Below are 27,544 nucleotides of genomic sequence, written 5' to 3' on the forward strand. Positions count from 1 at the left end.
TAGATGTTGCGTTCGCATGGTGAGACTAAATATATAGTGCCTGTTTATATCAATTTGCTGCGGCAATTTTTTTTAAAAGTTTTGGTGATAAAAGATTTGGCATTGCAATTTTACAAATTGGTGTTTAGATGCATGGTAAAGTTTTACCAAATTGTTGCTGCCTCTCTTATGCACGGGACCCGATGCTTTTTTCTTGGCTAAATTTGCTACTATGGACTCCCAAATGACAAATGCCAACATGCCTACTTTTTGCTGCTAGTGTTTAGATCCATTTTATTAAAAAGTGGTCTAAAACAGTAAAACTTTTATCATTTTGGAGTATCTAAACAAGCCCATAATGATGATGATTATTATTAAGGGGTGCTTGAGGTGTCTAGGTGGATTTAACTAATGAGGTAACATCATAAAAGTTCTCATTGCCGAAATTCACCAAATCACTGTTGCATGCATATAGGAGTATTATGGGACGGAGAGAGTAACAGGAGTACACATCACCATCACCGTCATTTGAAAGAGAAAGTGTATAGCAGTGTTTGGTGGTGGGCATTATTCCTCTTTTCATTTTCTTGCATCATTGTCATTGGTCCCAAGAATGCGGGATTATTTCCACGTGATATATTTATACCTTTTCCTTGGATTTGAACTTGTTCTCCCTGGAATGGGAGTTTAATCTTGCAATTCATTTTCTTTTCATTCAAAAATGGAATCTATGACATGTTTGGTTTGCTGTTCAACTAATCCTACCAAAATTTAACACTTTTGGTTTGCATTTGGTTTGCAAATTCTAATAGTCTTGAATGCATTTGGTTTGCAACCTTACCAAATTTTAGTATAGCTTTTAAGAACGAAAATTTCTGAAACCACTTAAATTTGATTGGGTAGCGGTAGTAACAATGGGGCTGACCGGATACGCTGGCCGCTGTTGTCTGCAGCCGTTTCCAATGCTATCGCAGCCATAGGCAGCAAACACAACCAAACACGTCTAATATGTTTGGTAATGTCAAAATTTGATAGGGTTCAAAAGTGATAACAAAACAAACATACCTTTGTACTACTTTCTTCGTTTCATATATAACACCCTTTGATCTTTTTTCTAATCAAACTTTTAACCCAAAAATATATCAACATTTTTGACCCAAAACAAACACACTATCATAATATATTAAGAGTTAGGTTTAATAAAACTAATCCGGTGTATAGATGTTATTATTAAATTTTTATACAAACTTGATGAAACCTAAATAAGTTTGGCTTAAAAAAAATCAAAAACAGTAATATATGAAAATGGACTTGTTATTCGAGAAGGGGGGGGGGGGGGGGTTAGGGATAATAGTATGGGCCTTTACCCATATCAAATGGGCATGCCAAATCAGCCCAGTTCAGCCCATCCTGAAAGGCCCAGTAAAAATGCAGGCCCAATTACTCCTCAATGCCCAATTCTATTATCTTCTCTTTCGATTTTCAAGTTTGTTTGTTTTTGAAAATACTGATGGAGTCATATAAGAAAATTCTTTTTAGAAAAACTCGCATGTTAATTTGAGACGATCGGACTCTTCACTACAACACATGATTTTTTTTTAAAAAAAATACATCCAAGCAAATTTTTACAGTGAATTTCACTTAAATTAAACCATATAATAATAATAAGATTAAATTAGCCTTCACATGTTGCAACACACGGACATTTTTTTTCTAGTTTTTTTATTTTAAAATCATCTGAAAAGAAAAGAAAAAAAAAGTAGGAAATTTACTAGTACTCGTATCATCTTCCTCCTCTCTAAAACCCACGAACCCCTCGTCTCTCTCACTCCCCTCCCCAACCAGATCAAACGCTAGGGTTTCCTCGACTTCGACTTCGTCTTCCTCCTCGAGCAGCAGCAGCAGCAGCAGCAGAGATGAAGCTCGCGGGGCTCAAGTCGGTGGACGGGGCACACGAGGAGTCCATCTGGGCGGCGGCGTGGGTGCCCGCGGCGGACCACCGCCCCGCGGCGCTGCTCCTGACGGGCGCCCTCGACGAGACCGTCCGCCTCTGGGCCCCCGACGACCTCGCCTCCGCCGCCGCCTCCCCCTCGCGGGGCCACGCGCTCGGGGTGGTGTCGCTCGCCGCCCACCCCGCGGGCGCCCTCGCCGCCGCCGTCTCCCTCGACAGCTACGTCCGCGTCTTCGATGTGGACTCGGGCTCCTCCGTCGCCACGCTCGAGGCCCCGCCCTCCGAGGTCTGGGGCATCCAGTTCCACCCCAAGGTAGGTTGATGGGGGTGATGATCCTACCCCCAACCCCACCATCTTTGCTTTGCGGTTCACATTCTGAGGTTGCTTGACTAGATTCGTTGTGTGGGGGGAGATGTGAGAGGCGTGGGATTTCAGTGAGATAATGTGGTAATTACAGTTGATTCGAGCATCATTTCCCATCTGTTTAATGGGTTTGTATAGTTTGGAATATGTCTAGTGTGGTTTTTTTTTATTACTAGTGTAATGTGTGAGCTTTTCTCAGATGTTTTATTAGATTTTAGTATCATTTTAACTGAAACTTCATGACAAAAGTGTGGCCTTGATTGGCAATTTGTGGTAGTTTTATTAGATTTCAAAGAAAATAAAGGAATCTAAAAGAATGTTTTCGCAAAGTTAAGGAATATATGCAAAGTGATCATTTCAATTTTCGAGCAGTTCAAATACGCAATTGATGACTGAGGTTTGGTTGTTAAATTCGGTGGGCAAGTCTGACAGTATATTCAGTTGTTGCTGCTTATTATCATTGACCACAGTACCTCACTTTTGTGGAATAGCGCTCCTTCATCTCAGCACTGCAACAAATTTAGTAATCGATTTGAAGAGGATCATCATGTGAAGTATGGTGTTTCATGCATTGCTGGCATAGTGTGTGTAACATTTGCTGCATAGTTGCTTAGACTCTGAGAATAATGTTGAATCCTACCTTTTCGATCCTCTTTCAGACTCAGTAAATTAAGCGACAATTAATTGTGTATCCAAACTCATTGGACATATTTTTATCATAGTTACGGGTTTTGCATAGGTCCTGTTTTCATGCTTCCTTTGTATTTTGAAAATTGATTTGTATTCATGTTTTTCACAATATGCAAGATAACTATCTATTTGGGTAACCCACCTTTCTGTGCAAGATGACTAAACATCACTACGCCTATTGCAACCACTGCCAGAAATGATTTGTCAAAGTAGCGTATCTGTGGTCAATCCATTTTCATATTGCCTTGTCGTGATTCATCTTGCTAATTTCCAGAACATACTATTTTTCTCAAATGATATTTTGCTGTGTACTAAACCTTGCTAGAATTGACCTATGGCCTTAAGACATTATTATTTTCTTCCATAAACGTGTTGATACAATTATGTCTAATTCAATGAGAATCGGAGATGCTTGTTCAAGCTTGTCTTCTCACTTGCAGTTGAGAGTTACGCATACTGATTGGACATTCAGTGTTTTCCACTGTGCTATCTCTATACACCTTTGTTGACAACATATACTAATTTTTCTAAAACCTGCAGTACCAGGAATTAACCTCCTTTTATGGTAGCCTCACTTTACTGAAGGTCTTCACTTGTTCTAGCTGCTGACATTATTACCTCACCCACAAATGCTTTCCTTCACAGGGTAGTGCTCTGGCTGCAGCTGGTGGTGGCAGTGGATCAGTGAAGCTCTGGGACACAGAGAAGTGGAAGCCAATTACCAGCCTTGCTGTTCCGCGTCCAGAGGGAGCTCGCCCTGATAAAACAGGAAGCGGCAAGTTTGTCCTTTCAGTCGCATGGAGTCCTGATGGCAAGCTCTTAGCTTGTGGTTCCATGGATGGCACCATCGCTGTGTATGACGCAGTTCGCATGAAGTTCCTCCACCACCTTGAGGGCCATCACATGCCAGTGAGATCAATGGTGTTCTCTCCAGTGGACCCGCACGTGCTCTTCACTGCCTCCGACGATTGCCACATCCACATATACGACGCCAAGGAGAAGAGCCTCATTGGGGCCATGTCAGGGCATGCGAGCTGGGTGCTGAGCATCGACGTGAGCCCAGACGGCATGGCGGTAGCGACAGGCTCCAGTGACCGCACGGTCCGGCTTTGGGACATCAACACGAGGGCGTCGGTGCAGACCATGAGCAACCACAATGATCAGGTCTGGGCTGTCGCCTTCCGACCACCGGGTGGGACAGGAGTCCGCGCAGGCCGGCTTGCCAGCGTGTCAGATGACAAGAGCATCACCCTGTACGATTACTCATAGTTTTAACACTTCAACCTGCAACTTCATTGTAGTCAGCTGTTTCCAACCAGTGACTTGCATTGGAAAAAAAAACCTGTTGTACAATCCTAATTAAGCTCATGAGTTGCAAGTAGAGTGCGTTTATTTCCACTATTGGCCTAAGAGTTGCAAGCCCGCTCCTTATTGTTCTTTTGCAAGTGATCTCAAGTTGTGTCAGTTTGAAGTAAATATCTCTTCAATTCTAGCCCGATTAAGTGCTTTTGTCACTGGAATTTCTAATCTCTTTTCACAGTCATAATGTGAATATGTGCCTATGAGTTTTGCCTAACTTTTAGACGCCTCAGTGTATCTGAAGGTAAACATAGAAATGCGCTATAGAAATGCTTCAATTTTTCAAAGTGAAGAATCACAAGACACGATTCAATCTTGTTCAAGGAAGATGTTGCACTTTTGCTAATGTACGTCCAGCCACGGATAATTCAACGAAAAATGCTACACGTGCAAAAGGAAAATGTTACTAGCTGTTTTGCAAATGTTGATATGTCATTGAATCTTGGTTATTTTCTTTAATATAATAACATTTAACAAATTAAATCATACAGTTGAGAACTTTGGGACTTTACCTTCATCATCTTTTGCCCTTGATTGAGGCCGAGTTTAGTTCCAAATCTTTTCTTCAAACTTCCAAGTTTTCCATCACACAAAACTTTTCTATACACACAAACTTTCAACTTTTCCGTCACATCGTTTTAATTTCAACCAAACTTCTAATTTTGACATGAACTAAACACACGCTGAATTGTATATTTCATCGGCGCAATCCGAGACCACTGCCCAGCCACCGCACGTGGCCCAATCGGCGCTGGCCTCCCGCAACCGCGTGTGACCTTTTGCTTGCGAGAGAGAGAGAATTAGAAGGGAGGAAGAACCGAAGAAGAAGAAGAGGAGAAGTTGGGGGAAGGTGCTATAGCCTATTTTGCTTTGGATGCGATTTGACGAAGGCAAAAGATTAGGGAGCAATCATAGACTTACCCCTTTCCACGAGCGAGTCCCATCTCGAGTTGGGCCAGAATAGAAAGAGCCCGTGCCAAGGCCTTCTAGGCCCATCGAAGCCCACCTCTCTCTCTCTATGTGCGGGGCTGTGACTATCTCGCCCACCCTTCTTCTCCGTCGCGCTCGCGCCGCCGTACTGCGAGACGGAGACCTCAACGCGGCGGCGGCCCCAGGCTTCGGTCGTGCGCTCGCGCCGCTGCATCTGCGCTTTCGTCGGAGCGGGAGGGTGCGGCGATCCACCGCTCGGCCGATCCCCGTCGAGCGTCGTCGCCGATTCCTTCGCGCGTTTGATTTGGAACCAGGGTTTTGCGTTTGTCTCATCGTCTTCCGACAGCGAGGGCCAGACCACTGCAGCTCACACGACTGGTAAGGTGTCCTCACAATTTTCATTTTCATGGTATGTTTAGCGCTTTTTTTTTTTGAAGAAGAAGACAACTCCATTAAACAGTAGTCCAGCTGAATCACTAGCTAGTACCAAATTACAAACAACATCTGGGAATCCTTCAAGCCAAACAAAGTGGCTTAGTGGACCCAGAGAATCGCCAATTTTAGCAAGCTCATGCGCAGCACGATTACATTCTCTAGGACAATACATAACTTGATGGACATCAAAATTCATTGTAAGTAAAAAATTTGGCCTCTCTAATGATAAGAGCGCTTACACTTCTATCCTGTGTTTCATCCAACAAAGCCGCTTTCAGTTCTTGAGCATCAGTTTCAAACAATAATGTGGCCCATTCCCATATCATTAGCTAATTTCAAAGCTTGGATGCATGCTAAAGCTTCTGCTTGGTTAGCATTATGCAAATTTTGTAAATTCCCAGCAGCCATCATGAGAGGACATCCATCTGTATCTCTGGCCACTACACCCCAACCACCTTCTCCTGTATGTTGGAAAAAAGATCCATCAATATTTAGCTTTATCATTCCAGCTCTAGGTGGTTTCCATGAGTTCGCACAGTTTGTAAGACATTTATTTTGTTCAGATTGTAGAAAATTTTCAAAATCTGAAATAAATCGGTTAGTAAGAAAAGGCACTTCATGCAGAACTGAATAATCTTCCCCTTCAACCAATTTGTTTAGAGCAGACCACCACAGCCAAAACATAGTTAAGATTTTAATTTGTTTGCTATCATCCATTGTCCAGATCTCCTCTAGCACATGCAATGGTGAAGGGCAGTACGAAAGCTCGAGGCGTGCCTCCAAAAATAATTTACACCACACTTTTCTTACCATTTTGCATCTGAGAAAACAGTGGCCTCCATCCTCGTCAAAACGCTTACAAACTGGGCACAAAGTTTCAATATCAACTCCTTTTCTTTTAATGTTTAGCCTCAAAGGCAGACTATTATGTGCAAATCTCCATACAAAGTGTTTTATCTTATTAGGAATGTTATATCTCCAAATACGTTCCCAATTTAAAAAAAAGAGGTTTTACCACAGGAATTACCTACCTGTCCTCGCAGTTCATTCAGGATCTTCAAATGTAGCTTGTATGCTGATTTTACCGAGAAAATTCCTTTAGTATCCGGTTGCCAAGCAATAAAATCTTCCTGACCTTCCCTTAGTGGTATTCTTGTTATGATTTGGCATCGTTCTCATTGAAAGACCGCTGGATTAATTCAATATCCCACTGCCCTGTTGTTGGATCAATGAGCTCGCACACCCTTGTAAGTAAAGACGCCCCTCTTCTTGTTGTGACAAATCTCATATCTCTTGGCAGCCATGGGTCTGACCAGATGTTTATGTGCTCTCCATTTCCAAACCGCCATATTACGCCTTTTCTTAGTAATTGTATTCCCTTTAGAATACTTCTCCAGGAATATGACATCTGTTTCCTTGATTGTTCATAAAGAATATTACAGTTAGGAAAATATTTGGCCTTTAGCAGCCTTGATAAGGTGCCAACCTTGCCGAGCCAACATAGCAATATTGAAGGAATTTAGATCTCTAAAACCCAAACCTCCTTGACTCTTTGGCTTCATGACTTTATCCTTTCCCAACCAATGAATCTTTTTGTCATTATCATGTTGAGCCCACCAGAAGCGCAAAATCATAGAAGTTAACTCATCACAAAAAGATTTTGTTAAATAAAAACAAGACACTGCGTATGTTGGAATAGCTTGTGCAACTGCTTTAATTAAAAATTCTTTTCCTGCCTTGGATAATTTTTTTTCCTTCATCCCTGAATGCATCTCCAGATTTTCTCCTTTAAGTATTCAAAGGTTTTCGCTTTGGATCTACCAATAAATACCGGTAACCCAAGATATCTATCATTACGAGCTATACAGTTTATACCCAAGGTATGTGAAAATGCCTTTTTTTCCTTCCTCATCGATGTTTGAACTGAACATCACTACAGATTTATCTCTATTAACAATCTGGCCTGAGCACCTCTCATAGTCCAGAATAATTTGCTTCATCTCCTTAGCTACAGATTCAGTAGCTTTTAAAAGTAAAAGAGAGTCATCTGCGAAAAATGTTGGATAAGTCTTTGTGGTCCTTGGTCGTGATTCTTCTTTTTGCTTTTGGGTAGTTTCACCTTTTTCAGGACAGCATCTATCCTTTAGCATATTTTTCAGTTGCTAGGACAGCTGCGGTTAGTAGGACAACAGCAGTTAGCATCTCCTTTATGCCTCCTTTATGCTTTATTCAGTTTGGATGCCCTCTAGGACAACATCCCATTCAAATTTCGAATTTTAGACTAGGAGGGTGCAGCAATAGGCTAGCAGCCAGCTATGGCTATATATATGTATCCAACCTCGGGTAGGTATGGCTTTTGTGTTTTGTGAATGAAGAAAACCAGAAAATTGCCCCATCTCGAGTGCCATCCTCTTCTCAATGAGAGTAACCATTGAAATTCTAACATCTGGTATCAGAGCAACACTTTCCTGTAGGTTAAACATCTCTTGTTCCACCCCTTCCCAAGCTCGGTTGAGCTCTCAGCCAGCAGCAGCAGCAGCACCGGTTGCTCCTCCTTCCCCTTTCCCTTCCCCCTCTCCACGCAGCAGCCCCCCGGAGGTGCGCCATGTCCGACGCTCCGTCTCGGCGTTCGGTCGCCTCGAGCACTCGGCGTCAGCAGGACGCCGAGCTCGCCGCAGCAGAAGAGCGCAGGCGAGCAACGGCTTAGACCGCTGCAGCAGCAGCGAGGGCGGCCAGACTGGCGGCAGCGGAGTTGGCAGCAGCCAGGGCGGAGGCAGAGGCGGAGGCGGCGGAAGATGCGGCACGTGCGGCGGAGGTAGAGGTTGAGACGTTGCGCAGCAACATCAACGGCTCCATCGCCGGCGACATCACCGCCGACAGGGAGCTTGAGGAGCTGGCAAGAGGAAGGGCACGGGAGCGGGCAGAGCGGTGGGCAGCAGCCCACCTCCACGGCGGCGGCGGCAGCCCAAGGGACCGCGCGCCCGCCGACGGGAACCCAGATGGGCGCGGGCTTGCCGGCGGCAGCCCGGAGCCCGCACGCGGCCCTCGCAGGCAGCGCGGCTCTTTCTCCCCTGACCGGCGCCATGGTCACCACGGCGTCCAGACGGTGGTCAGGGACTTTGGTCCCGGCGGTGGGTGGCCTACCCTCACCAAAACCAACTACATCGAGTGGGCCGCGGTGATAAGGGTGAGGCTCCAGGTGCGGCACATGTGGGAGGCAGTCCGGTACGGCGACGTCGACTACGACGAGGATCGGCGGGCACTGGATGCCCTCATTGCTGCAGTCCCGCCCGAGATGCAGTTCTCGCTTTCCCAGAAGCGGACTGCCAAGGAGGCCTGGGACGCCATCGCTGCGGCACGCATCGGCAGCGACCGCGCCCGCAAGTCCACACTGCAGGCACTCCGCAAGGAGTGGGAGAACCTGGCCTTCAAGCCAGGTGAGGATGTTGATGACTTTGCTCTCCGTCTCAACACTCTTGCAGAAAATGGTGCAGTACGGCGACGACACCTACGACGAGGAGAGAGCTGTCGAGAAGCTCTTCCGCTGCGTCCCTGAGAAGTACAGGCAGATCGCTCGCTCGATCGAATCTCTGCTGGACCTCTCCACGATGTCGATCGAGGAGGCGTTAGGTCGCCTCAAGGTCGTCGATGGTGATGAGCCACAGCCTCTCTCGGGGCCCATCACCATCGGCGGGAAGCTCCATCTCACTCGGGAGCAGTGGGAGGCCTCTTAGGGTGACGGGAGGAAGGGGGAGTCATCTTCCCCGACAGGCGGCCGTAAGCTGCGCAAGGCGCGGGGAGGTGTCCAGCTACGGTGGGCGCGAAGACGTGCCGAGGGTGGCGCCCGCAGAGGCGCCCATGGCGTTGCCACCGGCAACCACAAGCCGGCACGAGACGACGCCTGCCGCAACTGTGGCAAGCTTGGCCATTGGGCCAAAGACTGTCGATAGCCACGACGCGGCCAGGCCCACGTCGCACGGGTGGAGGAGGAAGAGCCGGCTCTACTCCTGGCTCACGCAAGCATCGAGCTACCTCCAGCGGCACCGGCCGCAGCGGCTTTCCTCCACCTTGATGAGCCGAAGGTACTCGTCTCCCTCTGCAACGGCTCTAGCAACGACAAGGCTGATGGGTGGTACCTCGACACCAGCGCCACCCATCACATGACCGGCCGACGGGAGTTCTTCACCGAGTTCGACTCCAGCGTCCGAGGCTCCGTCAAGTTCGGGGACGCCTCCAGCGTGGAGATCAAGGGTGTTGGCTCCGTCACCTTCACCGCCAAGTCCGGTGAGCACAAGCTGCTCACCGGAGTCTACTACATCCACGCGTTGAGGAATTCTATCATCAGCGTGGGACAGCTGGATGAGAACGGCTCACGCGTGTTGGTCGAGGACGGACTCATGAGGATTTGGGATCGCCGTCGTCGCCTTCTTGCCAAGGTAACCAGAGGCACTAATCGACTCTACATCCTCAGCGCGCAGGTCGCACAACCAGTTTGCCTCGCCGCTCGTCTGGACGACGAGGCGTGGCAGTGGCACGAACGCTTCGGGCACCTCCACTTCGAGGCCCTGAAGCAGCTCGGTGCCAAGGAGATGGTGCGAGGCATGCCGTGCCTTGACCACGTGGAGCAGCTCTGCGACATCTGCGTGGTGACGAAGCAGCGGCGGCTCCCCTTTCCCCAGCAGACGAGCTTCCGAGCCAAGGAGCGGCTCGAGCTCGTGCACGGGGACTTGTGTGGCCCAGTGACACCGGCCACACCAGGAGGACGACGTTACTTCCTGCTGCTTGGCGACGACCTCTCCTGCTACATGTGGGTGATGGTCCTCGGCAGCAAGGGAGAGGCTGCGGACGCCATCAGGCATGCGCAGGCTGCTGCAGAGGCGGAGTGCGGCCGCAAGCTGTGCGTGCTGCGCACCGACAACGGCGGCGAATTCACAGCGGCTGAATTCGTGTCGTACTGCGCTGATGAGGGCATTCAGCGCCACTACACCACGCCGTACAGCCCGCAGCAGAACGGCGTCGTCGAGCAGCGCAACCAGATGGTTGTGGGGATGGCTCGGGCCCTCCTCAAGCAGAGGGGGATGCCGGCCATCTTCTGGGGGGAGGTGGTGGTGACGGCCGCCTACATCCTCAACCACTCGCCTACCATGGCCCTCGATGGCAGGACACCGTACGAGGCTTGGCATGGGCGCAAGCCGGCGGTCTCCCACCTGCGGGTCTTCGGTTGCCTCGCGTTCGCCAAGGAGCTTGGCCACATCGGCAAGCTCAACGACAGGAGCACCCCAGGGGTGTTCATCGGCTACGCGGAGGGCTCGAAGGCCTACCGCATCCTCGACCCGAAGACACAGCGTGTGCGCACTGCGCGCGACGTTGTGTTCGACGAAGGGCGAGGGTGGGTATGGGACAAGGCGGTGGACGATGGTTCGACTCCGACGTACGACGACTTCACTGTCGAGTACGTCCACTTCGAGGGAGCTGGGGGAGTAGGCAGCTCTTCTTCACCGAGCGTGTCTACCCTAGCCCCCGAATCTCCACCGACTCCGACACCAACACACCCTCGGGCCACGACTTCGACTACGACGAGCTCTTCGTCGACACCACCCCAGCCAGTGACTCCACATGCTCTAGCACCAACAGCCACTCCTCCAAGCACGTCTACTCCGACGCCAGCTCGTGTTGAGCGCAGCCCGGTGGAGTTCGCTACTCCGCTCTCCCATGACGGGGAGCGCATCGACGCGTACCACGACGACGAGCAGCTACGGTACCGTATGATGGAGGATCTTCTTGGCGACCAACCGGTGCCGGGACTGGTGCCTCGCGACCTAGAGGCGCAGTTGCACCTTGCGTGCGACGACGGTGAGCCTCGGTCTTTTGCAGAGGCCGAGAAACACGCGGCATGGCGTGCCGCGATGCAGTCGGAGATGGACGCGGTTCAGGAGAACCGCACCTGGGAACTTGCTGACCTCCCTCGTGGTCACCGCGCGATCACCCTTAAGTGGGTGTTCAAGCTGAAGAGGAATGAAGCCGGAGCCATCGTCAAGCACAAGGCTCGCTTGGTGGCACGCGGTTTCGTGCAGCAGGAGGGGATCGACTACGACGATGCCTTCGCTCCCGTGGCACGGATGGAGTCCGTGCGACTCCTTCTTGCGCTGGCTGCTCAGGAAGGCTGGGGCGTCCATCACATGGACGTCAAGTTGGCGTTTCTGAACGGCTACTTGAAGAAGGAGGTCTACGTGCACCAGCCGCTGGGATTTGTGATCCCCGGCAAGGAGGGCAAGGTGCTACGCCTGCACAAGGCCCTCTACGGCTTGCGGCAGGCACCGAGGGAGTGGAATGCCAAGTTGGATTCCACGCTCAAGGGGATGGGCTTCGAGCAAAGCCCGCACGAGGCGGCCATCTACCGGCGGGGCAATGGAGGAAATGCCTTGATGGTGGGTGTCTACGTCGACAACTTGGTGATCACCGGCACCAAGGATGCGGAGGTCGCGGCGTTCAAGGAGGAGATGAAGGCCACCTTCCAGATGAGTGATTTGGGGCCTCTCTCCTTCTACCTGGGGATCGAAGTGCACCAGGACGACTCCGGGATCACGCTTCGACAGACCGACTACGCCAAGCACGTCGTTGAGCTGGCTGGGCTCACCGATTGCAACCCAGCTCTCACTCCGATGGAGAAGAGACTGAAGCTGAGCCGCGACAGCACAGCGGAGGAGGTGGATGCTACACAGTACCGACGTCTTGTGGGGAGCCTTCGCTACCTCACCCACACACGGCCGGACTTGGCCTTCTCCGTCGGCTACGTCAGTCGGTTCATGCAGCGACCGACGACGGAGCACCAGCAGGTTGTGAAGAGGATCATCCGCTACGTTGCGGGGACTCTCGACCACGGTCTCTACTACCCGAGGTGTCCTGGCAAGGCACACTTCGTCGGATACAGCGACAGCGACCACGCCGGTGACATCGACACCAGCAAGAGCACGAACGGGATTCTCTTCTTCCTCGGCAAGTGCCTCGTTAGCTGGCAGTCGGTCAAGCAGCAGGTGGTGGCCCTGTCCAGCTGCGAGGCCGAGTACATGGCGGCCTCCGCCGCTTCGACCCAGGCGCTCTGGCTTGCTCGACTGCTTAGTGATCTCCTCGGCAGAGACACTGGAACGGTGGAGCTCAGGGTGGATAGCAAGTCCGCTCTGGCCCTGGCAAAGAACCCCGTTTTTCACGAACGGAGCAAGCACATCCGGGTGAGGTACCACTTCATCCGAAACTACTTGGAGGAAGGGAGCATCAAGGCGAGCTACATCAACACCAAGGACCAGCTTGCGGACTTGCTCACCAAGCCTCTTGGGAGGATCAAGTTCCTCGAGCTCTGCTCCAGGATCGGGATGGCCCAACTTCCCCACAAGACGACGCACAAGACTTAGGGGGAGAATGTTGGATAAGTCTTTGTGGTCCTTGGTCGTGATTCTTCTTTTTGCTTTTGGGTAGTTTCACCTTTTTCAAGACAGCATCTACCCTTTAGCATATTTTTCAGTTGCTAGGACAGCTGCGGTTAGTAGGACAGCAGCAATTAGCATCTCCTTTATGCCTCCTTTATGCTTTATTCAGTTTGGATGCCCTCTAGGACAGCATCCCATTCAAATTTCGAATTTTAAACTAAGAGGGTGCAGCAATAGGCTAGCAGCCAGCTATGGCTATATATATGTATCCAACCTCCCTCGGGTAGGTATGGCTTTTGTGTTTTGTGAATGAAGAAAACCAGAAAATTGCCCCATCTCGAGTGCCATCCTCTTCTCAATGAGAGTAACCATTGAAATTCTAACAAAAAAGAGGTGTGTTAGAATAGGAGCACCTCGACAAATGCGTAAACCACCTATTCTTTTTCAACCTTCTGCTTCCTGAATTGCTGCTGAAAATGCTTCTGCACAGATAACAAACAAATATGGTGATAGAGGATCACCTTGACGTAGACCCCTCTCTGTCTTTATCACTTCCGTATAGTCACCATTGACTTTTATTTTATAATTTACTGTTGTAACACAATTTATTATCAACCTATTCCATTTTTCATCAAAGCCAAGTCTTCACAGCATATGGAGTAGAAAAGGCCATTCAACTCTATTGTAGGCTTTAGACATATCCAATTTGATGGCAGCATAACCATCTTTTCCATTTCTCTTATTCTGCAAGAAATGGTGTTGCGTCATATGCAATAAGGACATTATCAGTGATTAGCCTTCCAGGAACAAAAGCACTTTGCGTGTCTGAGATGATTTCTGGGAGGATTGATTTCAGCCGGTTAGCTAGAACCTTAGAGATAATTTTATACACCACATTACAAAGGCTGATTGGACGCAAATCTTTGAGAACAGATGGACTTTTAACTTTTGGGATTAGAACAATGTTTGTATCATTCCATCCTACTGGCATCTCACCCCCATTAAGAACTTTTAAGATTTCCTGCATTACTTTATCACCCACAATGTGCCAAAACTTTTTGTAGAAAACTGCAAAGAGCTTTCTGAATTTCATCTGTCGTGAACTCTGCTAATAAGAAGCAATTCATCCGTGGAGTAACTTTTCACTTCACTTGATTCATGAAAGCTGGACTTGACACATTTCTTTGGGACTTGAACACTCAGAATAATAGCTAAAAATTAACTTCTTCAGATCAGTATCACCTTCCACCCAACTCCCCTCATCATTTCTAATTCTCTTTATCATGTTGATTCTTCTTCTTTCAGATGCAAAAGCATGATAATACTTCGTATTTTTATCCCCATGTCTCAACCAATTGACATGGCTTCTTTGTTTCCAGTAAATATCTTTCTGTATTTCAAGCTTTTGCAGCCTGTACCTTAGAACTTTCTCCCTATCAATTCTAGACTGGGATATAGGTTGTCTTCAACACATATCAATCTCTTTATTAATTTTCTCAACGCGATGCTCTAAGTCTCCCAAGACATTCATAAGGCCAAAAGGGAGATTTGAAATTCTAACCCATTTTTTCATTTCCTCAAACACCACATCAGATGGTCTCAAATCATAATTGAAATCTTGAAGTATCATTGACTGCCTTCCCACCGAAAGACGACCAACTGAGCACGGTGACCCTTCCAAAACTCTAGCTTTATCAAATTCAGATTCAAATTCTGCAATAAACTGGTTGTCTCCCACAGATCTCGCCACCAAACCCCTAGGATTACCCCATGCAGGCCTCATAGCAGACATGATAATTTGGATATGCAACACAGTAGGAGCAAGAACCCTACCGATAACTGCATGTCTTGCCATGGCCAAATCAGCTTCATTGGTGTCTTCTAAAAACCTAGGTTTTAGTCTCCTTTGAAGTCAGGTTCATCTTCCCAAATAGCTCTGACACAAGCTCTGTCTCTCACATTCTATTTTCTTCCGAGTCTGTGTTCTTCGTGGAAACAATCTTCAAGTTCTCCTTTCCTTTTCATTTTCGCGGCATCCTTTCTCCCAAATCGCTCCCTCACCCCTCTGCAGGCTCTCGAAGTGCAGACCAAGGATGGGCAGTGAATCGAGATTTCACCCCTAAATTGTCCCGAGTCGCAGCTTCAGCACCAACAAGAAAAAAGAGAGAGAGAACCAACGAGAATAGCTGACAGTTCCCTTCAAAAACCAAAGCAGCACACTAGAAGATTGGCTGCGCTTCAATCTCCCCCAGGATTGGAATCCACTTGAAGAAATGGACCCCCCCCTGGAAGGGAGAGAAATTCACCTCTCTCTACTGTTCACAGGAACTGTCGAGAAGGCATTCGCTGTGGTATGTTTAGCTCTTATAACTTACAAGAGCCAATTGTGAATGGTTTAGGATAAATTATTGGAGCAACAGGTGCTCAAGGTTGTAGTATTTGTAGTCCTTTTTTAGAGAACAAGTAGGCATAGACGTTAAAAGAAAGTTTTTTGTGGTAATGGAATGGGTGAATTGGTGATGTGAGCTTCAATTTGCATTATTTAGTAAGTGCTAGATGTGTTCGTTTTGGCTGAAAGTATGTTTACAAACATTGACAGGAACAATGGTACAATCTGACAATTATGATCGTCGTTATGAACGCTGGACCTGGAAAGATGTGCTATATCCACACAAAGATATCAAAAAGCGGCACAAAATCCTACCCCCTCCCCGTTTACGGGATACGGACACCCCTGGTAAACCCCTATTAAGTTCAAGTTAATAGCATGATTGGTATACCCCTATTAAGTTCAAGTTAATAGTATGATTGCTATAAACATCAGTTTATTCTATTTTTTTTCCAGGGAGTTGTGTTTTGTTTTCTGTTGGAACCGCAGTTGAAGCAGCATTTCGCGCCAGTGGAATCAAAGTCAGACAACTATCTTGGCAATACATTGGTGAAATGATTAGGGAAGATGCACAGGATCGAATATTTGAGGCGTTGCGTGTTGTTAAATACCATGGAATTATGATGCATGATGACTTCAAAAGGGTTAGTTTTAACTCTGCTCTTATCAAGGCCTCTATTTTTTTCCAGTTGATTTATGTTATTATTGACATTGTGTTCATTGATAGAACATAGAAAGAGAAACTACTCCAAAAGAAGTAAAATCTCCCCTTTACGCCTGTAGCCATTCGAACATAAATATTTCTTTTAACAATATTCTAAGATAATTGTTGTATTGTGGAAACGGAAAAAACAATCGGTAATACAGAAACTATCCCGGTATCTAAATTGATTCTGTTGTAGTGATTTGTTGTTGCCACATTCAGTTGATGCCCACGTGCACATAATGACATGAAGTTTGGTTTTATTTTGGCAGGGAATTGTCAATGCAAGAAGGTATAAGATTCACCAATTTTATCAAATGGGTAATCCAGAAAATGTTGCAATCACTCCTCAGAGCACTTTAGATAAACACATTATAAAAGCAGCCCTGGATAATTTTCTCAAAAAGTCGGTGCTGATTGGTAGGATACCAACAAGCTTAAATTACTATGATCTGGAAGATGGTGAGCACATTTATTATTTTGACGGGAGGTCTGCTGCTCTAGTGGAAGGCTTGGTTGAGACTCACTCAATAGCTGTGATAGGCTTTGGTTTTGATGAGGATGTCCCTTTCTTCGAGTTCATAGATTGCAATGGAAATGGTTTTTCAAAAGAGGGGTTCGGTAGGGTTTCACCAATAAGTGTAATAGAGTTGTTTGGGTTTGACATTTGTCTAGATTAGGTGTAGCTGAATAGTTCATTGGATGCTATTATTAGTGCAATGTAGGTGTTTTGAATTTCATAGTACTCTAGAATCTATATTAGTTACTACTTGATTACTCCCTCCAATGGGAACGGCTTAAATTACTCCAGTGATTGTTTTGACAATTGGAAATTGGAATGGCCTGTACATGTTTGCTGCTACGGCAGATTTTGGTTATGTGGTAATGTCTAACTGTAATTACGATTCACACGTATATTCACATGGTTCTTTATCATGATTTGATGATCGTTGAATACGGAAAGATTACGTAGGAATGCATGATAATATCATGTTGGGTAGATGAATCATGGCTGCACTACGAAGGGATTGATGTTTCTCAGGGCTGTTCATGAGTTTGTTGGCCGCCGCGGTCACACAACAATATCATATGTTTGTGTTAATTTTATTTTTTCCATGTGGCTCTGGTGTTAATTTCCAAGTGACTGTTTGTGTCAATATCCTCTGTTTGTGTTAATTTTATTTTTTTCCAAGTGACTTTATGTATCTTGTGATCACTTTGCATAACAACGTACACGACCGGATATTATGCCAAGATGAATTATTGGTAAAATCTGCCTGCTGGGTATAAACACCACACCTTAGAAAATCATTCACAAGACATGATAAGGCATATAAATACAGCTACCAGTGGACATACAAAGAATAGCTCATGAGGGTCTGTACTGTACGGCATAAAATGACCTGATCATATTGCAACACAATGCCCACAGAAATTGGCCACGAAATCAACAGAAGCACAAGGATTATTAGAGAAAACGTCTCAAAGAATAGAACAGGGGAACACCAAGATTAGAGTGAGAACACCTGATTAGCACGAGGCCAGTAAGACAAGCAGGGCTGCACTGAAAGGTTGTAACACTAGGGTAATGACAATTGGCAACCATATAAATAGCTGGAAGAGACTCAGTACGTTACACGAGAAAAAGTTCATGCAATCCCGGCATAATCCCGTGGATGTGCTGAAAAATTGTCTCAGTTTCATGGCCCATACACCGTCATGGGTCAGAAATACAGGCCGTACTGTACCAAATCCAACAAACCAACAAACTGCATTTGAGGTATCACATACAGCGAGGAGACGAAGAGAAGCATATGCTCCCCAAAACCATACTCAGTAGCACAAAAGCCTCGCCACATTCAGAAAAAAAAAAAAACATACTTGCCCAGAAATGAAGCTTACCGAGGCTTTGATCTTTTTCAAAAATGCTGCTTTACATGATTCACTCACAGCGAGCAGTTTTGATTGCTCACAGGTAAGGCAAATACGTTCGTGAAATTGCATATAAACAAAAGGCATTATAAGTTAGCAGTCGCAATAAGTTTATGACCTAGGTAAGGGCATAAGCGCATCGGATTGCAGAATGTCCAGCCACGAACAAGTCACCTCTTGGATGCTTCATTGTCTCGCCACAAGCGTAACAATAACTGAAATCACGGTCTTTTCTCAGTGGCTTGACATAGGATCACTGTACACCACGCTGTCCAACTGCAAAATAAATCAAACCATTTCAGTCTTTTGTATTAAAAAAGTGTTCCGATAAAAAGAAAACAAAAGCATTTTGTTATTAGCTAATAAACTGATTATTAACGTAGAAATCATTACAAAAGGTCATCAGACAATCACGTGGGATTAATCTGGCACATAATTATATCACGATTACATGAATCATAAATGCAACAGATAGTACAGTTTCATTGTAGGCAAGAGAAAGGAAAGAAACACATACCAGTGAAATCAAGTCCCGAGGGCACACAACAGATCACAGTGAAACCAGTTTTTGTCCGCTTTCTACCACAATAGTAAAGCTCTGCAAAGAATATCTGCTCCACCGAACCCTCTCTATTACGCCTTGCAGTGAAGTTGACATGGCCATAACCCCTTCTGTCTAGACCTTGAATGAAGTTGCCCCGTGTAGCCTCTACAAGCTCATACTTGATCTGTGGGCAAACAGACAAAAAGGATGGTGTTTAACATTTTTCCATTTATTATTGAGAGGACGGCGGCATACAGGAGATGTGTACCTTTTTGGTTTTGTTGTAGTGCTCAAGTGCTATCTCTGCAAAACTCTTAGCCTGCTGGGCAACAGTTCGACAACCCTTCATTTTATCCGCATAAAGTGGTATGTTCCTGCAAATAGATAAACAAGATAAACAAGTTTAGAGTTTCAGGTGCTTGAATTCAATAAACGTGGAGATAAACATGTCAATTAGGGAAAAAGGCAAAACCAACACAATATAGTCTAACAACTAAACTGTCAGGAGGGTTTGAGAATGTCAGTTTTTTAGTGTTTCTCAAACGTGAGGATTAGTATGCTAGTTTTAATACATGCAGGACATGCACACAGGAGTTTTTTCTTGTTTCTCAAATGTGACGATCCTAATATGCCAGTTTTTAAGAGAATGCAGGACATGCACACATGAAGATACCTAAAAATGCTATCTCAATTGTTTCAATTATGACAGTATGGCAGTGAAGTTCTTTAAAAAAACAAAGGATGAATAACCATTTACTATATAATAATGCTTGGAGGTTCAAAAGTCAAACTCTATCTCAAAAGTAGCAGCTTGAGACTGTAAGACAACATTTTTTTTTAAAAAAAATGCCTGACCCCTAGATCCAAAAGTTTTGACATGATATATGCAAAAATCAACTCCAGAAGCACAGTTAAACCTGAAATAAGGTATTATAGAAGAGATGTTCACTTAAGAGAAAAATACATGTTGAATTGTATGATACGAATCCCAGAATGAACAAGATCATCTCAACTTTAAACGCAGATAAAACAGCTTCAAAATATCAAGTTCATTTCATATTAACAGTATCAATGAATCAAACGCCATAAATCAGCAATTAATTAGTGTAGATACAAAAACCCATAACATTCCAAAAGACGTTAAACTTGTTTGGAGAAGAAGTTACAGTTGGTTTTTGTCACAGTACAATCACCAAAAAGGAAATACATCATACTCCCTCTGTTGATAAATATAGGGTGTATTAGTTTTTGACATGGTCTTCAATGTTGAACTTTGGCCAATACTTTCTTTCATATATATTATTTACAACTATCACATGGAAGTATTTTTAAATGTGAATCCATAATACCACTTGCATTGCATTAAACATAAATATTTTTCTTTTTCTCTTTTGAAAACACGCAAAAGGCTTTCATGACAATCAGTCAATATAGTAGGAGGTAAAGAAAATGTTGGGTTACACAATGCAGGCTATGTAGAGGTAGCCATAGTAACTAGGAATATCCAAAGCTTGTTTTTTTGCAAAACTAGGAACAGAAGGGCATATATGTTTGTTAGCTTCCTGCTAGTCAAAAACTACAAATGTTGATTTTTGCAAATACAGCGTGCCTTATGTTTTCCAAGGGAGGGATTAACACAAATCGTCAAAATAAGTCAATTGATGCAAGTGACAGGCATAACCAAGTGTGGGTCTCGTCTCAATGTAAATCCTAACACAAACCTAGTGTAGTGTACTTGAGTACTTGTGTTGCAGATTTGCAGTTCTAACGGGATCAGGGGATGCCGCACATAAGGCGTGTACAGTCGCGAAATCGTACTAATTGTTGTACTAAGAAAGGAAGGTTCTATGTTTAAGCAACCTAATACAATGATATACAGATCTTCTGCGTATCTCCGGAAAAAAAAATTATGATTGCACAATACTCGCATTCAAGTCAACTGAAAAGACTACAATATCATACTCCCTCCATTTTTTAATAGATGACGTCGTGACTTTTTCTACATGTTTGACCATTCGTCTTATTCAAAAAATTTACGTAATTATAATTTATTTTGTTATGAGTTGTTTTATCACTCATAGTATTTTAAGTGTGATTTATATCTTATACATTTGCATAAAATTTTTGAATAAGACAAATGGTCAAATATGTGAGAAAAAGTCAACGGCGTCATAGGGAGTAGCATTTTATCATCAGAAATTATAGGTTCATCAAAGCGAGGAGGAAATAAGATAAGTGGTGACGATTATTCTTACCGAGTAGCTCGCTGCGGTGGGAGGAGATGCTCGATGTTGAGCGGCAGTTGAGGGAGAGGACCGGAACCGGAGAGTGCGGGCGGGGACGGGGGCGGCGGAGGAGGAGCGGCGACGACGTCGAAGCCGGACGTGGTGGGGGTAGACGACGGAGCGAGATCACCGCCGGCCAGCACGAACCCTAACCCGCAGTGCTGCTGCTGTTGCCGCCGTATGATCTCCTCCAGCTCCCGAATGGATTCGGCGATCCCCTCCGCCGCCGGCTGCGACGGCTGGTGCAGGAACGGGGCCGCCGCCGCCGCCGCCATGGGGAGCCTCGACGTCGCCGCCGCCATCGCCGGTCGGTCGGTTTGAGTTGCGAGGTTGGCGAATCGGTCGGAGACGGTGACGTGTCGCCCTTATAATTTATTAGGCGACGCCTGGGTCCCTGGGCCAAGCTTAACCCCCACTACGGCCGTTGGATCGGACGCCAACGTCGCCGATGCGCTTGGATCAACCCGTAACCGCGTCGGGTTAGGGTCTGAAATTAATTAAGAGTTAGTATAAAGTGGCTAACCTGCCAAAGGAATAAGTTTACTTCAGATCCCTAGATTTATCGTCGGGTATAAAATTTCTCCCTAAATCGATCAAAATACTGGATATAAAAAATCGCTCAATTCACGAAACCAGATCACCTAATGAGATCCTAGATAGCATTACGCCTGGGTTTAGCTGACGGGCATCGTGAGACTCACACTGCCCCATATGACAGTGGCTAGCACTTTCTTCCTTCTCTCTCCTCGTCTCCCCCTCTCTTCGCAAAATGCCAGTGGGTTAGCACGTATGAAGGGGATTGGTGAGAGAGGAGAAGAGAAAGAAGAATGTGCTAGCAACTAAAAATGTTGGTCGCGTGGATAACATGCCGACTCAAATTGTCACATTAATTAAAACTAGATATAATACTATTTAGGACTTCGGATGATCTGATTTTGTAAATTGAGAGACCTATTATATCTTATGTTTCGGTTTAGAAATAAATTTTAGACTCGATGATTAATTAAGAAACCTAAAGTGAACTTATTGCCCCGCAAAACCACTGTGTCAAAACATTTTTGACATATTACATCCCTGCCCAAGATCCGTTTCCGGCCCAATTAACCACATGGACCATTGAAATTGAGGAATAAGTTCACTTTATGACCCTTAAAAGTGATCAAAATCTAATCCGTAACCCTAAACCACAAAACCGGATATCTCGACCCCCAAACTCTTAAAACCAGTACAATTTGACTCCCTCGGCGGTTTTAGAGGGCGGTTTCGCTAACATGGCGCCTACGTGGCGATGTTGACTCAGTCTTCGGTCCACGTGGAGTTGACGTGGCGCTTATGTGTTCCGGAATTAAAAAAATATGTGCGAGACCCATTTATCATTCACACCAAAATAATGTGGGACCCACTGACATGTGGGGCCCACATGTGAGTCCTATTTCCTTCTTCCTCTTCCTCCTCCCTTCCTCTCCCTTCTCTCTCTCCCATCTCTCTTCTTCTGCAGGCGGTGGCAGGCGTTCGAGGGTCCGAGCGGCCGCGGCGGCGAGCGGGAAGGGAGGCGGCGACTCGGCGGTAGCAGTGGCGACCGTGACCACGATAGTGGGCCTCGCTGTCGCGTCGGGGACGGCGGTGGCGGCGGTGAGCCCTTGGAGGACGAATTGGTCTTGCTCTTCTCCTTCCTCGAGTCCTTCATGGCTCCCTCTTCTGTCTACGCCGCTGCCGCCGCCGAGCTGCCGCCTCCCCTCCCGCTCGCCTGCAGACGAAGACCGAGTATTTACTATATGTCGCTACTGTGTTGTGTGCCTTTGTGGATGATGCATTGATGCATACCAATATACCATGTATAACAAGTAAGAAATCACTTAAGCTGTTGGTACTAAGCGTCACGCCGCCTCCTGCTGAGCAACTGCGGCGGCAGTGTGTAGTACAAAGACGACGACGACTCTTACCGAAGCCCGGCCACGCCGCTTCCAAATGCCGGCGGCGCTGTCCGCGGTGCGTGCGCTGTCACCCAAGATCGTGGTGGTGGCAGAGCAGGACACGGACCACAACGGCGTCTCCTTCCGGAAGCGCTTCTGCGAGGCGCTCTACCACTCACTGGTGGAGGGTCGACCCAAAATCATAATAATCCCGGTTCCAAAAAGAACCGGGACTAAAAATGATCTTTAGTCCCGGTTGAAAACCCCAAAGGCATTATATGATCTTTAGTCCCGGTTCATCCCTTGTCAGATTGATGTCAGGGGGCCGAGGATCTTTAGTCCCGGTTGGTATTCCGGTTGGTGTTCCTAACCGGTTTGATCTTTAGTCCCGGTTGGGAACACCAACCGGAACTAAAATTCGAAGCAGTATATAATCTCTATCCCTTATCCTCTTCTCTACAGATCGAATATCTCCCCTTCTTTCCCTTTCTCCTCCGCTTCCTACATTCTCATCCCGATCCATCCCCTCCACCTCCTCCCCTTCCTCATCCGATCCCCTCCCCTCTCCTCCACCTCCTCCTCTCCCCTTCCTGCCCATCCTCCCCTTCCCCTCCACCTCCTCCCCTTCCTCACCCCCTCCCCTCTCCTTCACCTCCTTCTCTCCCCTTTCCTGCCCATCCTCCCCTTCCCAACCGGTAGCCGGCGGCCGGCGGGGCCGTGCCCGGTGGCGGGCTGGCGGCCGTGGCAGGCGACGGCGGGCGGGCGGCCATGGCGGGCGGCGGCAACGGCGTTGTTTTCTCTATTTTTTTTAATTTATGATTCACATGTATAATTTTGTGATTTATTGGATGGATCTGAGATGACCTGTGACGTATTTGATTTGTGTGTAATTTTTTAGGATTTGTGATGTATTTGATTTGTGTGTATATGTAACTTTAAGATTTGTGATGTTACTTTATTTGTGATGTGGATTTTGGATGTTACTTTGATTTGGGGATATGCTTCCCACTTGATTTGGGAGAAAATAAAAAAAAAAGAAAAGGGGACCATATGGGACTGCCGCTATTCTCTCTTTACTCCCGGTTGGTGTTACTAAAAAGAGGGATCTTTAGCTGGGACTGAAGATCTTTAGTCCCGGATTCGTAGTCCCGGTTTTCCAACCGGGACTATAGGAGGGTTACAAACCAGGAGTAAAAAGCACTTCTCCACCGGTGACTACGCCGCCGTGTTCGAAAGCCTCGACGCGGCGACCGCCACCACCTCAGCGGTGTCGCACCTGTGGCCGCCCGACGAGCGCGCGCAGAAGGAGCGCGTCGTGGTGGGTGAGGAGATCAAGGGCGTCCTACTCCGGGATGGTGCGCACCGGCGGGAGCGGCACGACCAGCTGTGGGAGTGGGCTGCCGCCGCACGCCGCCTCCTGCCGCCGGGTTGCTGCCTCCCCTCCCGCTTGCCGCCGCAGCCGCTTGGACCCTCGAGCGCCCGCCGCTGCCTGCAGACGAAGACGAAGACGAAGAGAGGTAGGAGAGAGAGAAGGGAGGAGGAAGATGAAGAGGAAGAAGGAAATAGGATTGACATGTGAGCCCTATATGTTAGTGGGTCCCACATTTATTTTGGTGCGAATGATAAATGGGTCCCGCACATATTTTTTTAATTCTAGAACACATAAGCGCCACGTCAACCCCACGTGGACCAAAGACTAAGTCAACATCGTCACATAGGCGCCATGTTAGCGAAATCACCCTCCAAAACCGCCGAAGGAGTCAAATTATACCAGTTTTAAGAGTTGAGGGGTCGAGATATCCGGTTTTGTGGTTTAGGGTCACTGATTAGATTTTGATCACTTTGAGGGTCACAAAGTGAACTTATTCCTGAAATTGAATCCCTTTGTGGCTCAATTCATTGCGCACGTGCGCGGCGATCGCACCTCAACATTTAATGGAATAAATTCATCTCAGGTCCCTTAACTTTATATCAAGTTCGATTTTCGTCCTTGAACCCCAAAACCAGATATAACCGGTTCCTCAACTATCAAAACTGGTGCAAATAAGGTCCCTCGGCGGTTTGAAAGACGGTTTTAGCTGACGTGGCGCCTATGTGGCTGGTTTGACTAGGTGTTTGTCCCACGTGACATTGACGTGTCGTTTACGTGGCAATTATGTCCCGAAAAATATTAAAAACTGTGGTCCCCAGATGTCAGCTATACCAATTTTTTTTAAAAATGGTGGGGCTACGTGGGTCCCACATATCATTCACACCCCCGTCCTCTTCTTCCTCCTCTCTCCCCAGCTACCCTCTCTTCATCTCTATCCGCGGTATGCGGATGCCGTGCTCCCCGAGCTCGCAGGCGGCGTTCTTGGTGAGCCCCACTAGGGCGTGCGGGCCGAGGCCGCCGAGCACGCCCACCACGCTCACCACAGACACAATGCTCTCGGCGCGGCGGGGCACCATGGCATGGGTCGTGTGCTTCACGCCGAGGGCGGCGCCCAGCGCGTTGACGCGCGCAGCACGCGGGCGAACTCGCCGGCTTCGAGGGACCGATGCTCTTGGCGGCACGCGTTTGGCTGCCCGCCTGCCCAGCACCCCGGCGTTGTTGCACAGCACGTCCAGGCAGCCATGCTGCTCCAGCGTGCTCGCTACGGCGCGTTCGACGTACGTCGGCCTCCTCGGCCACGTCGCAGTGGATGTAGGTGCAGACGTGCGGGCCGAGCGCGTGGCCCCCGGCGTTGTTGATGTCGGCAACGACGACGAGAGCGCCGTGGTGAACGAAGGCCCTTACGAATACGATGGCTAATTCGCCGATGCCACGCGAGCCTCCGGCGATGATGGCCACCTTCCCCTCCAGCCGCCTGCAAATTAAAGAATGAATTGCTCGCAGATCGATTGAAGCATAATAATGACAAAACGCTACGTAGTAAGGGCCAACAAGCTAAGGCGTACGAAGGATGGATGAAGAATCAATTAGTAGAATTAATTGAATCAAAATGAAATGACTGAAGATAGGTAGGTACCTGGTATTGTGTAGTATGGCGGCGGGGTACTGCTGGTGGTGGAGGAGGAGGAGGCCGGTGATGACTGCTTGTTGTCGTCGTCAGGCATCAAGTCGACGGCGGCCATTACCGCAGGGAGAGAGATGAAGAGGGGAGATGGGGAGAGAGTAGGAAGAAGATAGGGTGTGAATGACACGTGGAATCCACGTGGGCCCCATCTTTTTTATTTTTTTATTTTTTTAAACTAACATGTGGGCCCACTGTTTTTATTATTTTCATGGGATAGAATTGCCATGTCAATGCCACATAGGACGAAGACCTAGTCAAACCAGCCACGTAGGCGCCACGTTAGCCAAAACCACCTTCCAAACCACTGAGGGATCTAGTTTGCACCGGTTTTGACAATTTAGGGACCGATTGTATCTGGTTTTTGGGTTCAAGCACGAAAATCGGATTCAGTGTAAAGTTAAGGGACCTTAGATGAACTTATTCCACATTTAATTCATTCCTCCTGGGCTTGTCGAGTGTGCTGCCAAAATCAATCTTACCAAAAATTTGATATTGCTAAAAGTTTTGTCATAGCCAATTTTTTTTTAGCTTTAGATGTGTTTGGTTTGTAACCTTATCAATTTTTGATAGTTTTCATAAGTGAATTTTTTTTTGAAAACATCAAATTTTGGTAGGGTAGAAATAGTCAGTGTTGGTAGGGTTAGAAGAAGGTATGAACATGCCCTTTGTCCCAACACAACACATACGCAGCAATAGTAAGAAAGATATTGATGTTGTTTGCTGGTTCAAGTTCAAAGCTACAGGGATACGGATACGTGATACGACATTTTCCTTAAAACCCTGATACAGGGATACATACATATATATATATATATATATATATATATATATATATATATATATATATATATATATATATATATATATATATATATATATATATATATATATATATATATAAAAATATTGAAAAAATAGAGAGAAAACATAATGCCAAATTACATGACATCAACTAGAGATAATTAGAATAAGACTTGTTCAGGACATCAAGTTCAACTCAATAGCTAAGATATACTCCCTCCGTCCCTAAATATTTAACGCTATTGACTTTTCTAAATATGTTTAACCATTCGTCTTATTTAAAAAATTTAAGTAATTATTGATTCTTTTCCTATCGTTTGATTTATTGTTAAATATACTTTTATGTATACATACAGTTTTACATATTTCACAAAAGTTCTTGAATAAAACGAACGGTCAAACATATTTAAAAAAGTCAACGGCGTTAAATATTTAGGGATGGATGGAGTATTTAATTGTTGTTTGCATTCATTCTTAGCGATGTGGCTGAAAGTCCTATGTCATCAGACAGGTCCAATGCACCAAAATCTAATAGCAGTATCTCAGCAGATCATGCTCACCATGTAACTTCCATGGCTAATCACTGGTGCTCGTGATGAGTCTTCATCAGAAGCAGTTAAGCTTCCAATTCCAAAAATCAGTTCTAAGAGAAGAGATGGCACTTGCACTAAAAAAATATGAAGGAAAAACACATAACAAAACTCACTGCACATTGAGACTTAGGCCGAGTTTAGTTCTAAACTTTTTTTTCAAACTTCCAACTTTTCTATCACATCAAAACTTTCCTAC

At 46.4% G+C, this 27,544-nt stretch overlaps 3 protein-coding genes and 1 pseudogene across 3 annotated transcripts; 2 read left to right on the forward strand and 2 right to left on the reverse strand.

The window, feature by feature from the left end:
• Positions 1 to 1,796: 1,796 nt before the first annotated feature.
• LOC127753718 (WD repeat-containing protein VIP3) lies at positions 1,797 to 4,486 on the forward strand. The gene is made up of 2 exons (XM_052279143.1): positions 1,797 to 2,243; positions 3,630 to 4,486. The coding sequence occupies exons 1-2, from the start codon at positions 1,896 to 1,898 to the stop codon at positions 4,251 to 4,253; spliced, it is 972 nt and encodes a 323-aa protein (XP_052135103.1). The 5' UTR covers positions 1,797 to 1,895; the 3' UTR covers positions 4,254 to 4,486.
• Positions 4,487 to 5,413: 927 nt separating this feature from the next.
• On the forward strand, positions 5,414 to 17,122 carry LOC127754137 (uncharacterized). Its single transcript, XM_052279611.1, has 5 exons — positions 5,414 to 5,651; positions 7,487 to 7,588; positions 15,732 to 15,869; positions 15,978 to 16,165; positions 16,497 to 17,122. The coding sequence occupies exons 3-5, from the start codon at positions 15,737 to 15,739 to the stop codon at positions 16,902 to 16,904; spliced, it is 729 nt and encodes a 242-aa protein (XP_052135571.1). The 5' UTR covers positions 5,414 to 5,651; positions 7,487 to 7,588; positions 15,732 to 15,736; the 3' UTR covers positions 16,905 to 17,122.
• Positions 17,123 to 17,834: 712 nt separating this feature from the next.
• On the reverse strand, positions 17,835 to 21,340 carry LOC127755311 (uncharacterized). Its single transcript, XM_052280965.1, has 4 exons — positions 20,956 to 21,340; positions 18,969 to 19,074; positions 18,674 to 18,884; positions 17,835 to 18,432 (listed from the first exon to the last, which is right to left on the reverse strand). Exons 1-4 carry the CDS (start codon positions 21,285 to 21,287, stop codon positions 18,410 to 18,412), a joined length of 672 nt encoding a protein of 223 aa, XP_052136925.1. The 5' UTR covers positions 21,288 to 21,340; the 3' UTR covers positions 17,835 to 18,409.
• A 3,844-nt stretch (positions 21,341 to 25,184) lies between these two features.
• On the reverse strand, positions 25,185 to 26,012 carry LOC127755856 (sex determination protein tasselseed-2-like; annotated as a pseudogene).
• Between the last annotated feature and the right edge of the window lie 1,532 nt (positions 26,013 to 27,544).

The sequence above is a fragment of the Oryza glaberrima genome, chromosome 11 (assembly GCF_000147395.1).
Source record: "Oryza glaberrima chromosome 11, OglaRS2, whole genome shotgun sequence".
NCBI classification, from domain to species: Eukaryota; Viridiplantae; Streptophyta; class Magnoliopsida; order Poales; family Poaceae; genus Oryza; species Oryza glaberrima.